Source organism: Physcomitrium patens, chromosome 22 (assembly GCF_059467195.1).
Source record: "Physcomitrium patens ecotype Gransden chromosome 22, ASM5946719v1, whole genome shotgun sequence".
Classification (NCBI taxonomy): Eukaryota; Viridiplantae; Streptophyta; class Bryopsida; order Funariales; family Funariaceae; genus Physcomitrium; species Physcomitrium patens.
The window spans coordinates 9408576-9421318 of record NC_143431.1 but is presented as its reverse complement, the minus strand read 5'-3'; the positions used below and the strand labels follow the sequence as shown (position 1 = coordinate 9421318).

General features: G+C 36.1%; 1 protein-coding gene across 1 annotated transcript; it reads right to left on the bottom strand.

Annotated features, from left to right (window-relative positions):
- Positions 1 to 157: 157 nt before the first annotated feature.
- On the bottom strand, positions 158 to 6616 carry LOC112275363 (protein NRT1/ PTR FAMILY 8.2). The gene is made up of 7 exons (XM_024505685.3): positions 6361 to 6616; positions 4101 to 5333; positions 3483 to 3700; positions 2542 to 3119; positions 2241 to 2328; positions 1593 to 1934; positions 158 to 1207 (listed from the first exon to the last, which is right to left on the bottom strand). The coding sequence occupies exons 2-7, from the start codon at positions 4480 to 4482 to the stop codon at positions 692 to 694; spliced, it is 2124 nt and encodes a 707-aa protein (XP_024361453.1). The 5' UTR covers positions 4483 to 5333; positions 6361 to 6616; the 3' UTR covers positions 158 to 691.
- Positions 6617 to 12743: the final 6127 nt, after the last annotated feature.

The following is a 12743-nucleotide window of genomic DNA, read 5'->3' as shown; positions in this document are numbered from 1 at the left end:
CATGCAGTTGCTGAAATCCTCTACTCGAGGGTTAGTTTTCATGGTTACAATTTGGAATCAAAACTGATGACATTTGAAGAATACGTTATGGACAAGATGGGTAAGATCTTGCCAAAAGCATTCGGGACAAATTGTTACTGAATGGATTCAGAACTAATGGGTGCCAAAAGATAAGTTTTCACTCGTTCCAAAAGTTTTTAAAGTCAACTATTGAACAGAGAAATGTCAAAAAAAGGGGCCCACTACGACCACTGTCTAGGCCAATGGTGGTTACACATCTTGTCATTATCAATTCAAGGGCTCGGCAGGAAACGTGTGGAGTTCACAATCCCAAGTCGCTGCAATAGTGATTGCTAGTCATCATTAAATGATTCTAGCTCCTCAAATATCCCATTCTTCACATGGATACAAATCTGGTTTCACTAGCAAACATTCCGAAACAAATTTCTAAAACAGGCTTCTCTGATTTTCAGTTCAGCAAAAGTCCAGCTGCCATGACAGGCCCGGATGATAATCGAAGGCAGCTTCACCAAGCACTTCGTCTGATTGAGCGCCTTGGGTGTGAAATGCTTCACTGTTCCTACGAGTTGAGTTGCATGCAACATGTTTAGTCTTGCAAGTGAAGGATGGACAGACTGTGTGCGCTAGCATTTGATTTCACATTCCGGAGTGGCATCTAGGTCGAGCGACTCTAAGTAATCACTCCATTCCCATCAACCGGGCAATTAATTGGACCCTCCTCGCGGCCCTTTTTATGACTTTCGTCAGTATCATTAGCTAAAGCTTGAACCAGCGCCTCCCTCATAGTACTTTGCGAGTCTATCTTGTACTCGTACATGTGAGCACAAAAAAGATACACAACGAAGTTAATACCACTAAGAACAGCCAGGAGCCAAAAATAATAATCCATGTGACCAAGGCTAATCAGGGCATTGATCCAAGGTTGCTGTGCATGGTGCTCTGCATACTTGGTGGTAATAGTTATCAAAAAACTGCCCAAGTAAGCGCCAAGAGCTGATGTAGCCGAAAAGAATGCAGTCCCAATGCTTCTCATCCCATCGGGAGCTTGGTCATAGAAAAATTCCAGTTGGCCAATTGAAGCAAAGATCTCGGCAAGTCCAGTCATGCAAAAGGGAATTGTAAGCCACCAGGCTGAGAGCGGAACTGTTGCATTGTAGCTTCGCGCCGTGTTTGTCTCCCAAGATACCTTCACGCATGTATCCAACTTCAGCTTAAACAAACTTGATGTGAATCGCAGCAAAGAAATTGCTTCGAAAAAGAAGGTGCTAATCGATCATTATATTAATCAACATCTAAAAAAAAAAAAAAAAAAAAAAACTATTGCTTACCAACAGTGCAGAGTAGCAATTTGATAATAAAACGTAGTACATATCAGACTGTATATTTTATGAATCAATTTGCTGCTCCTAGCTGTGCACCTCTTTTCATTGGAATAATGTAAGTCTCACGCCTAACCACAAATTAAACAGAGCATACATTGAGCAATACCTTTAAAGGGCTTACTACAAATTTTTCAAGGATTCTTACTCGCTACTGCGGAGAATGGGACTGATGAGATTTTAGCGATTTACCTGTCGTCGTTTTTTCTCCAGAAGTGCTGCAACGATTGCCGCCAAAATAGAAATAAAAAGGCCTACACCAATTCTTTGGAGGAAAGAAATTCCTCTTGGATTTCCAGTAAATTTTCTCATGAAGGGTACCATGACACGATCATAGAAAGGTAGAAATATGAGTATAATCGTAGCCGCTGCAACAGGCACAGATGCCGCTGGCACTGTAAAGCTGAAGAGCCTCCTGTCCATCGACAGAGCTTGCTGAGCGCCAAAATTTAAGATTTGCAAGAACACAGTGTTCAAAATGATGGTTGTTGCCCAGATCGGTATCACTTTCACCAAAATCTTGACCTCCTCGACCTACAAAAGAACAAATTTATGGCTCATAGTACTCAAGGTTGGAATCGTCAGTTTCCGTTTAATTATAGATTAACCGCCCTTTTCTTAAACGTCAAAATAAAACAGAATAATCCTATGAAAGCCATGTTGGGCAGTTCGATTGATCAACCAAGTTACAAACAAACTCAAAAAGTTTCCCTGGTTAACTTGAATATGACAAAAACCATAACGATTCTGTTTATAAAATAAAATTTACATGATAATCATAAAAATCACTGATGGCAAACCTGACCATCATGTATTACCACTTAATAATCGTTATCTAACCTGCGTGACAGTGCAAAGTCTCCAAGTCGTTACTGGCTGTCCAGCTGCCTTGTCATTAGCTGTCTCAACCGCTGCTTTGTCTAAAAAACTGGACATCCATTTGCACAAGAAATTCAGATACATTGCTCTATTTAAGAAGAAAAGAAAGAAATTTTTTGCAGCGAAATCTGAATTGAAGGAAATTCCCCGAGGTCAAATTCTGAAGGGAGGCCGGCAAGAATGTTAGCAGTAACTCCTAAACTGCTGGCCGAGAGATCGGATGACTCCCACGATTTAAATACATAAATGCAGAGTAGCTCACCTTAGGATGTACGTGTGCTTGAGTTTCCTACTTCCCGGAATAGCTGACTCTTTGTCATAAACTTCGTAGAGGTCATCTTTGTTTTTTGGTGTTTTCACTCGCCTTTTCCGCAATGCGGCAATCATTACTTGCACAAACCTCGTAAGTGGACTTCCACTAGGGATTCTGTGTCTGTAAAACGGCGTTCCTAGGAAAAAAATAATGTTTGCTGCTGCCATTGCTATAGATAAAGTACCAAATCCCCAGGCCCAACTGATGTACTCTGAGATGTAAACAACAACAGTGAGAGAAAGGAAGATCCCAAAAGTGATCATAAAATAGAATCCATTGAAAAATCTTGGGAGTTGTTCCCTCTCTTTAGAGTTCTCAACATCAAATTGATCCGCTCCAAAAGATGACACACAAGGCCTTATCCCTCCTGAACCGAGGGCAATGGTGTACAGCGCCACATATAAGAAAGCCATTTGACTCCTGGACGGCAATTGGCAGGAGCCCAGGAACAGGTGAAGCTCATCACATCCCACACTTGTAGGCCTCAAGCTTGACGAGATTGAGCTAACGGTTAAGAGAATTAGACCCTGCAATGAAAAATGCCACTGTAAAGTAGGATCAAGGTGGAAGATTGGAACTCACATCCCGCAAAGGCTTCATTTACGCTGTTCAAGATACATCCGAGCTCTAAATTGTTAGGAATTTTTGAAGACCTTTTTCACTCGTCAACTGCAACTGTGCTTCATCGTTTTGCGAAGGGTACGAGTTTTCCCACTAAGTCATCACTGCTCTGAGTCGAAGATAAAAAATAAACGAATTTTGACAATTACTTAAATTATTATCTAATTGTTACGAGGACCATTTTGTTACTAATTCTATAGGCCAGTGGTGATGAGTGTATCCGTTGTTATGGGATAGACGATCTTTTAGAGCTGTTTTGTATGGCTTACCAGGAAATATACTGTGGAGAAGATGCCAATCGTCCAATATCGTCCAATGTAGGCATCAGCTATGAACGCGCCCAGTAAAGGGGTGAGAGAAGAAGTTCCCACCACGTTGGTAACAAGTGTTGAAGCTTCTGGAAAGGTGATGTGCATCTCAAGATACAGGTAGAACAATAAGTTCACAAGGATTCCAAAAAATGCCATTCTCTCCGCGGTTTCATTGCCTGCATAACCAGACGCAATTTAAGAGAAGCCTCATCATATGAAGGTAAGTGGCCATAGAATGTGGGGAACACAGGATGTGTTTCCAACAAAGTATGTCGCCATAGATGCCACACCCACTGTCTTCTCAACTAGGGATAGAGGAGGAAGCTAGGTAATTTTCACTAAAAACGACGATCTCAACAGTTCCCTACAGTGCTCAATCCAACCTACCTCCTTGTTCCTATCAAATGTTTAAAACTTCATCATGTTGATTTAAATCTGCATGTTTAGTCACCCAAGATGTCAACGGCATTTGTAAGACACCAACGAATCAACAAAATGTAGAGATTTCTGAAGTTGTTATGTTCATCCTAGCACAATCCGAATTCCACGGTATAATTAACGACGAAGGTCTCATACCGAAAATGAAGAAAGCTGCTCGCCACCCTCCTGTATTTTTCAAGTCCAATAATAAATTCCCACGCAAATCCACGGGAGCAAAGCCAATATTGAGTTTGTCAACACCATGCATCTTCAAAGAATGTGGTGCGACTCTCTTGTGATCATAAGTAGCGTGAACCATGGATGAATCTGCCGCCGGTGCTTTGTCAGAAATTTCATCAATGCATTGCGCAGACGAAGCGTCCTCCTCAGTCGTCTTCTTCGACCCTGCAGCAGCTGGAGAGTATGGTTTCGTGACCGAAGGAGATGAAACTGGTATCCATTGATCTGCAGGTTGCAATTGATGTTTTAAATTGTGATTCTGATTTTCAGTGTCAACCTGACTGTTATGCTTAGCCATTTGAAGCACCAAATTCCCGCGTCAGGAACGTCACAGCTTAGACAATAGTGGAGCTCGCAGTGGGTAATATTTGGAGCTTGATATGTAATATCTCCTGCGGGTCATGCTACTTACAAGATACAATGCCCGCGGCCATGGTGGGAATAGGAAGGACTGACTATCACTTATGAACTCGAGTAGCTGCTCAGTCGCTGCCCAATTTTGTGGGCTAGTGATAAGGACTTCGTTTCACTTAGACCTACTTGTAGGTCTAGTTGGCTGATGTAGGTTGTCAAAGGACATCCAAAGCAGGACTCCCACGCCTTAGCTCTCAGATTGCTGCAAACTGAAGGGGGATTGTAAGTTTAATCAGAGAATAATCACTTCAACAATCGTCGTTGCCAGACCCCACATTTTACAGAGATCTATCCTTATTTGTCCATGTTTCCCTGCACTAGATAAAATTAAATATTGCAGCTGCAGCAGCATGAACTGGTCTGAGATGGAAAGTTGAAATTCTGTAACGATGAACATCTGCAGTAACTGAACCCAAGAGGTTCATCTTAGACGTCAACGATGTATTTGCGAACTAGTCACAGAGCATACAGTGATTTCGGTAGAGGAAGAAACTTCAGATTCGGCAGTTACTGGTCCTGCTGCAATGAGTATCTATCTGCAAGGCGAAATCCCTCTAGACTTCAAGGTTTAACAAGTGACCACGTGCCTTCCTATACATGTCTCTTTCAGCGTTGAGCTGGAATCTTCAAACTTCAGGTCTGGCCATCGGTAGTGTGTTGCGGGTTTAATTAAAATAAAGAAAAAACGTAGCTCAATATTATAAAAATTAGCTTGGCGAATAGGACTGCTCAACCCTGAAACAAAGCAGGACCACAGTTAAAATGGTGTTCATCATTTTCAAAATGAATTAGGTCAACTAAGCACAAGATTGTCACCAAGCACGAATGCGAAAATGCACACAAGCACAGCGATCCATGTGCAATAATTCGTGAATCATTCGAACTGCACTAATCCTTGAAAGATACATTTAAAATCGAATGCCACTGCACGACGCTACGAAGAATCTTTGAGTCTGAACACATTAGACAAGATTAGACATCCAGCATTGAAAGTTACTAGATATAGGAAAATATTCATGAAAAGCTATATGGTCTTAAACTGCAGCGAATATAAATTGACGCCACGTGGCCAGGAAGTAGACTCACAAACAATCACCGCAACATCCACTTAGCTTGCCAGCAAGTCCAACAGGTAAGAGTAAGGTATCAACCATAATGAAACAAATAAAAAATCTATACTGTGCACAAACGCTTTAGAAGTACTAATCACAACAAAGAAAGGACCTCGACCTCCTCGAAGCTCTTAAAATAATTGCAACTCCAAAACCCTTTTAAAAACTTTAAGAATGCTGTATGCACATATGCTGGCCATTAACTGCATAAGCTCTGTAAGTAGAGAGGGCAGAGATGAACAAGATTTTCTTCTGTGGGAAACCACCCAATGCGACCATAAGTAATGGCACAATCAGATTTGCTGGTGTGGTCAGTAAGCTTACTTCCTTACAAGTGGAACAGACAGCCACAAGCTCATCATGCATTGCATATGAACACACAAATGAGCAATACTGCCGGGGAGTCACTTCTGTTTTTGAAGAACTTTCACACGAGCTAGTTGACGAAATGCAAAAAGATGAACTAAAAGATGAAGAGACTGGACTCAAGAACAAACAGCAGTTACGCTTTCTCGCCATGAACTCACGTCCAACAGTGATAGCATTCTCCAGTGCACTGTATTCACAATTATCGTGTGCTTCCACCGCAAGCCTCACCACTTCAGCTCCACACAGACGCATGCAATGCAACACCGTCACGACTCCAATACCTGGTCCTTTATCTCGCATCTACAACGAAGCAGTAGCAACTCGAGGAAAGACTGTATGTACGCCAAAAGCTTTAGGTCTTTGTCCAGAGGAGCAGCTTGTGGCCGATCCGTCACAGCTTGCGGTGCGCTCAACAGCGATCATGGAGAGAGATGCATCGCAAGTGAAAGTTCAGCGGGAACATTGGCCCCTCTTCGCGATTCGCGGTTGCACCAGGAATGGTGCAGAGAAACGCAGGTGATACGTGCGGCAACCACAAAAGCCATCATGTGTGCAGTGCGCACAGAATTGGACAGGGAGTAATAACTTGGTCCTGCCGGTGTTGATGTGGCAGCGGTGGCTGTCAACAGTAGTCCTGCACCATAGCTACTGTTGTACCGTACTTTTCAAGAGTATGATTGATTAGCGCCATGTACGTGCACGTCAATTGACGGCGACACGCAATAGTCACCATGATATGTCGCCGCGTCCAGATTGAATCCTTCCCGCTTACAAGAAGCTTCAACACACGATTACGTTAATGACCACCTGCTGCGGCGCTATGCTCCAGCATAAATCTGTGTTGTTACGAGAGAGTAGGTAATCCGCTCTTTGCCTCCCTCTTCCGTATCTTCCATGCTGCTCTCGCTTCCCGTAGCCTGCTTCTGGATGGTTCCTGTTGCAGCAGCAGCAGCCTCTTTCACACCATACTCCAATGCTGGTGACCAAACTTAGTCATATCCGTTGTTCATGGTGGAAGGCCTCCATCCATCTAATTTCAACTATCGTATTCCAATTTATATATATATATATATATATATATATATATATAACTAACATATACTATTTCATCAGACGTAATTTTTTACGAGATAATATTGTTACTTAGGACATTTTATTAGCAACAACATGATCTATATTACAAACGCCTAAACGAGTAATCCACACAGCCGTACAAAACAAAAACAAAACTAAAAAACATTTCATGCATGAAAGATTTCAAGCCATTGAGAATCCTGATGAATCTTCTTTTTATGCGTGTTGGCACAAACTAATAGGGAGCAATGAGGGATTGATTCTATGCATTCCAGCCATAAATGACCGCAAAGAGCTCGAAATGCGAATCACAGTCGAACTGTAAGCTTGGACCTAGACATCCCCAGACCGCGAACATCGTGAAACCTGCGATACTGCACTGACGGTCACGATACCCCTGACGCACTCAGTGCGGACCATCCATGATCTAAGACCACAGAAGACACACCTATCTCCGCCTCCAACCAATACCGGAACTCGGTTGTCCACGGAAATGGGTCCTCCGATCTGTTCCTCTCTGTCTCCTGGATGCCTTCCTCTGCTTCGTTCGATTGCTGGCCTCTGAGCTATGGACTGGTCCACACATTCCGGACTTCGGAGCGGCAGATATAGGGTTTGCGTTGCGAAGGGTGGCTGGCGGAGGTGGCGAAGAAGAAGGTGGGGGAGTTGTTGCTGTTGTTGTTGTTCAGGCGATCTCGCTCCCAAAGACAAAATGCTCCAGACGCTACTGATTCAATTGCTTTACAGTTCCCCTACATTATTGTCCTCGCTGTGTGCAGGGGAGCTCTGGCTTTTGTATGATTACCACGCCTAGTGCAGGTGGAGGGCGAGTTCTCACCTGCAGGGAATACTAAAGCCCTCTTGCACATGCTTGTATTCTTATTATTATTATTCTCATTATCCTCCACCTCCTCCTCTACCTGAAAAGCGTCTGCTTCTAACGACTCTATTTCTGAAAGAATGTGCTTGCTTTGAGATCAGCGAGTGACCCAGCTTGTCGACTTTCATCCATCCTTTCGATACTCGCGATCATTATTCATCTACGAAGTATCCCTGAACAACTTCCATCCTCTCGGAATTCGTGCTTTACATTCATCACCCACAAGGTATTCGTGGGGGTAATTTCATCCATGTTTTTTCGTACCCTGCTGCTTTTGACTTTACAGTATTTACTGTGGTACTATATTTGCTGTGGGTTTGTTGGGGGAATTCTGTGCTGCAGGTAACAACCGAAAGGATGGACCAGCTAGTTACTGTGACCGGGACTTTTCACCCCGTTAATCTTTGATGGTTCACCAGATTACTGCTAGTAGTAGAAGTAGTTGTTGTTGTACTTGTCAAGGCCTTATACGTGTCAAGGCCTTATACGAAACCAACTGATCGATTCTCATATAGTTAAAAATTATTGCCCGAAAGGCCCTAACAACCATCTCATTGTTTCACAAAAATACAAAAGTCATTGGAAAAGACCCCAATAATAGGTACGTTGTTCCATTATATTTCATGATATTTTGATGTCATTCAAAGAGATATGTAAAAAAATATAATTAAAAGAGGAAAAAATCATTGTTTGCATAACATATTATTTAGTATTTGTATCTCTCCATTATCTCCTCATTTTATTTATTTTTTAAATATATTATAAAGACACAAGTTTGATCAACCTTATTAGAAATTGAAATTAAATACCACATGGTAATTTATACTTTAACTTTCTCGACAGAAATTTACAAACAAATAATTGATTTATCCAATAAACTCCCAATTTTAGCCATATATTGCCTTTGTACTTAACTCTGAGATAAATTGAAGAACCTTCATTTGCGAGGTGATTTTTTGATTTTATGTTTCTATTTTATTTTTTTCCTACTATTAATTTCTCTGGTTACGAACATCAGTACTTTTGCAATGTGTCCAAAATTCATATTAGAGGGAATCATTCATTTTAATACAACAGTGCTGTAAACAATAATACTCTACAAGAAATTCTTCTGGTATCATAAGATATCACATAATGGTATTAATTTTCTATTCTCTGATTCATTAAGCAATTTTTGCAGATTCTAATTCTAACTCTCAAAATTTGATTCATATTGCCAACTTGTAACATCCTAACTGTACATAACATTAGTGTAAAGCTATCCATTTTAAACAATATATATATGTAACTTATAACATATTTATAGCTATAAATTTTTATTCTCTCTGTACTTGGTATAAAAATATCCTCACACTTTTGTTATAAAAACAGACCCATTTTATTTATTACATTTTAACCTATCAGTAGCTTATTAATTGTTATAAAAAATGATATTGTGACATCTTTCATTACTCTATGTCCCCCTTTTGAGGGGAGGTGCATTTATAATTACATCTACCATGTGACTCTTATTATTCATCAGCAACATTTTTGTAGTCCATGTATTATCTTCAAAAGGTTGTAAAATTTCAATTCATACCACATTGTTGATTTAATTTTTATTTTTACACCATTCCTACAATATATTTAAAGGAGTATCGAGAATTTTAATATAATGTAGACTATTATATGCTATAATATTGCTGCTTTAAAATTAATCTAATCTAATCTAACCCAACATATTTTATAAGTGTATTTTTTTGTATGATTTCTTATGTTTAAAAAACTTAGATTTTTAAACTTTAGGATCTACTTCAATACTTTATTGAGTTGTATTGTTTTAATTCCAAGTTCATTTCTTAATAATAAAATTTAACTAAGTCTATGAAAATATTTTAAGATCAACCTTAAAAGAAAAAAAAAAAGAGAAAAGATAAATGATATAAAGTTGTCACTCTTTGAAAACAATTTCAATAACTTTTCATGTCATGCAATTGATAAATCCCTATTTAATATGAATTTAATTTAAGAAGTATAAAAACTTCAAATGATACTTAAGATCTATAAAACTTAGTAGGATGAAGTGCCAAAAATAAATTTTCTTATCATTTATAATTAGATTTTAAAAAATAAATCATTAAAAAAATACATAAATATAATATAAATCTATAGAATTAAAATAAAATTATCCATAATAACTCATTTTTAAAATATTAAATCGTAACAACATATATTCTTATTATTAATTATATTAATAGTTATTATGTATTAACTTATTATACAATCAATATAAATTTTTACATTAGAACATTTTTTCTTAGAAAAAATATTTATACAAAGTTAAATAAATTTTATTAATTTATTAATTTTATTTTATTAATTTTATTAATTTTATTAATTATATTTTCTTAGTAATTTTAGTATTTTTTCTCTATTTTTTAATTTTTCATTTTAAAACTTAAAATATTACTATACTCTAAGGTCATGCTATTTATGGTTTTTAAAGAACTTAAACATGGTAATAGTTTTTTAATTAAATTTCAATTTTTTACTAGTCCTTATAGATATCAATAATAATTATTTACTTAATGTAACTTAGATAATCTTAATTTTTTTACACTTATATTCATTTTTTTTTGTATTTAAAAAAAATATTTAGTTGATTATGCTTTGAGCTTTGAAAACATCGAAGATTAAATTCTAAAATCTAAATGTTTCATGTGAGTCTCTTACCTACTTATATTAAAATTGAATAAAAAAATTTATTTTTTATCGTAAATAAAATATTTGGTAGAATGATGTAATATGATAATTTTATGTTGAATAAGATTTCTATTTTTTATTATATAAAATAAAAGGAATAAAGGTGGATTAAAGTAGATGTTGGATTTTTTGTATTATAATGGATAATAATATGTATTGTAATTTCTTATTATGATATTTAATTTTTTAAAATATTTAGAAAGTGGGTGATTTTTCTTCAATACATGTGTGTGTATGTGTGTTTCAATATATATATATATTTCAGTTTTCAAGTCAAAAGTTGATCACTCCTAAAAAAATATAAAAAAGAGAGTATATGCATAAGAATAGATCAATTAATGTTTCTTCATTTTAATTTATAAATTTATTTTTTCATAATTCATATAAACAAAAACTAAAATAACTAATTTAAAAGAATTTTTAGATAAATTATATTTATAAAGATATTTTTTTTCTTTATTACTTTTAGTATATAGGATCTTGATCATATTCAAAGAAGTGCATTGTGATAGAGCAACATACAACTTTCCATGTGCAAATACCGGGATTCAAAGATCTATTCTTACATTCTTTAATGATTGTCTTTGAGATTTGTTAATTGTCATTCCAAATTCTACCTTTATTAGAAATTACCTTTATTACAATTTGAATAAAATCTCTCTAGGTGATGGACATAATGTGATCTTTAGAAGAAAAGCCAACTATTTTTTGTAATTTCTAGATAAAAAACTTGCCTTTATAATTTGATTACTCAGATGCGTAATGACCAATTGTGATCAATTGCAAAGTCCTTGATACAGAGCAATGTTTTGCAACAACATAATAGGACATCCAATCTTGAATTTTAAGCTAAATGGTGGCAATCTAGATAGATTTAATATATTCAAAAACTTGATTAGATAATAATTACCATTATTGGTACCATTTTTTATAATTGCTACTTTTATATTGATATAAATATGTGAAATTTTACAAAGTCATTTAACTTTGGCATACATTCTTCGACTATTTGTTTTAGCTTATTACAATCCCATGCCATATATTCCATAAACATTTGATTTGTAGCATTTCAAAGGCATTAATAGATTCAATAAGTATTTTATTATATTCTTAAAAAATTTCATCAAGAAAAAATAGTCCATAATATAATATATGTCTTTGTGTTGGCCTTTTAATTCTATAATTTTGAGATAATTAATAATCTACATAATTTCAAAAAAATTCTTTAAACTTCTCTCATGACTCTTCTAGATGTACAAATGAATATTAAAAATAAATAATAACAAAAAATATTCTTAATTACTTCATCATTTTTATTACGAAGGTATTTTTTAAGAAATAAAGGATATAGAGATACGTACAAGAAAATTAGAAGTTGATTTTAGTAAAAATTACTTCAAAAAAAAGATACAAAAATAAGAATTGATGTCTAAGAAGGGCTAGTTGCCAATTAGGATTGAAATCAAATTCTAAGGTACAAAATCATGCACTTATAATGACTCTAAGGTTCATTTGTAAATTAGACAGTAGAATTTGAGGAAAGACTTTATAGAATTTTTTTGACCATGAGTTTTGGATAATTTGAGTTTGTAATAATTCAATAAGAGCTTTGTAAAGTCAAAGTTGTTTTAGTGAATCTAATTTTATGAAATAAAAAAAGATTTATATTTGGAACTTTTTTATAAGTTTGATAGTAGATCTATAAGTAAAATTTTGTGGATTTATAATTATAATTATTTTTATTATAATTTATAAATTTGAGCATGATAAAATAAAAAAAATTAAAAATTATCGAAGTTCAGGTAGATTGGAGTCTCAAAAATGGAGTTTTGAAGGTCAATAAGGGTGAAACAAGACTAGACTAATTTAAAAATCCATGATCCTTTTAATCCACAACAATATAAGGCCTCTTCACAAAATAGGACAAAATAGACTAGAAAAAAACTGAATGGAACTAAACAAAATAAG

What these genes read in the sequence shown, in the direction of transcription:
- LOC112275363 (XM_024505685.3), bottom strand. Translation starts at nt 4,482, where the DNA reads ATGGCTAAGCATAACAGTCAGGTTGACACTGAAAATCAGAATCACAAT. An exon ending in TCTCCACAGTATATTTCCTG is followed by an intron (nt 3,120 to 3,482) that starts GTAAGCCATACA and finishes TTTTCATTGCAG; the next exon opens with GGTCTAATTCTCTTAACCGT. An exon ending in GACTTTGCACTGTCACGCAG is followed by an intron (nt 1,935 to 2,240) that starts GTTAGATAACGA and finishes GTTCTTTTGTAG; the next exon opens with GTCGAGGAGGTCAAGATTTT.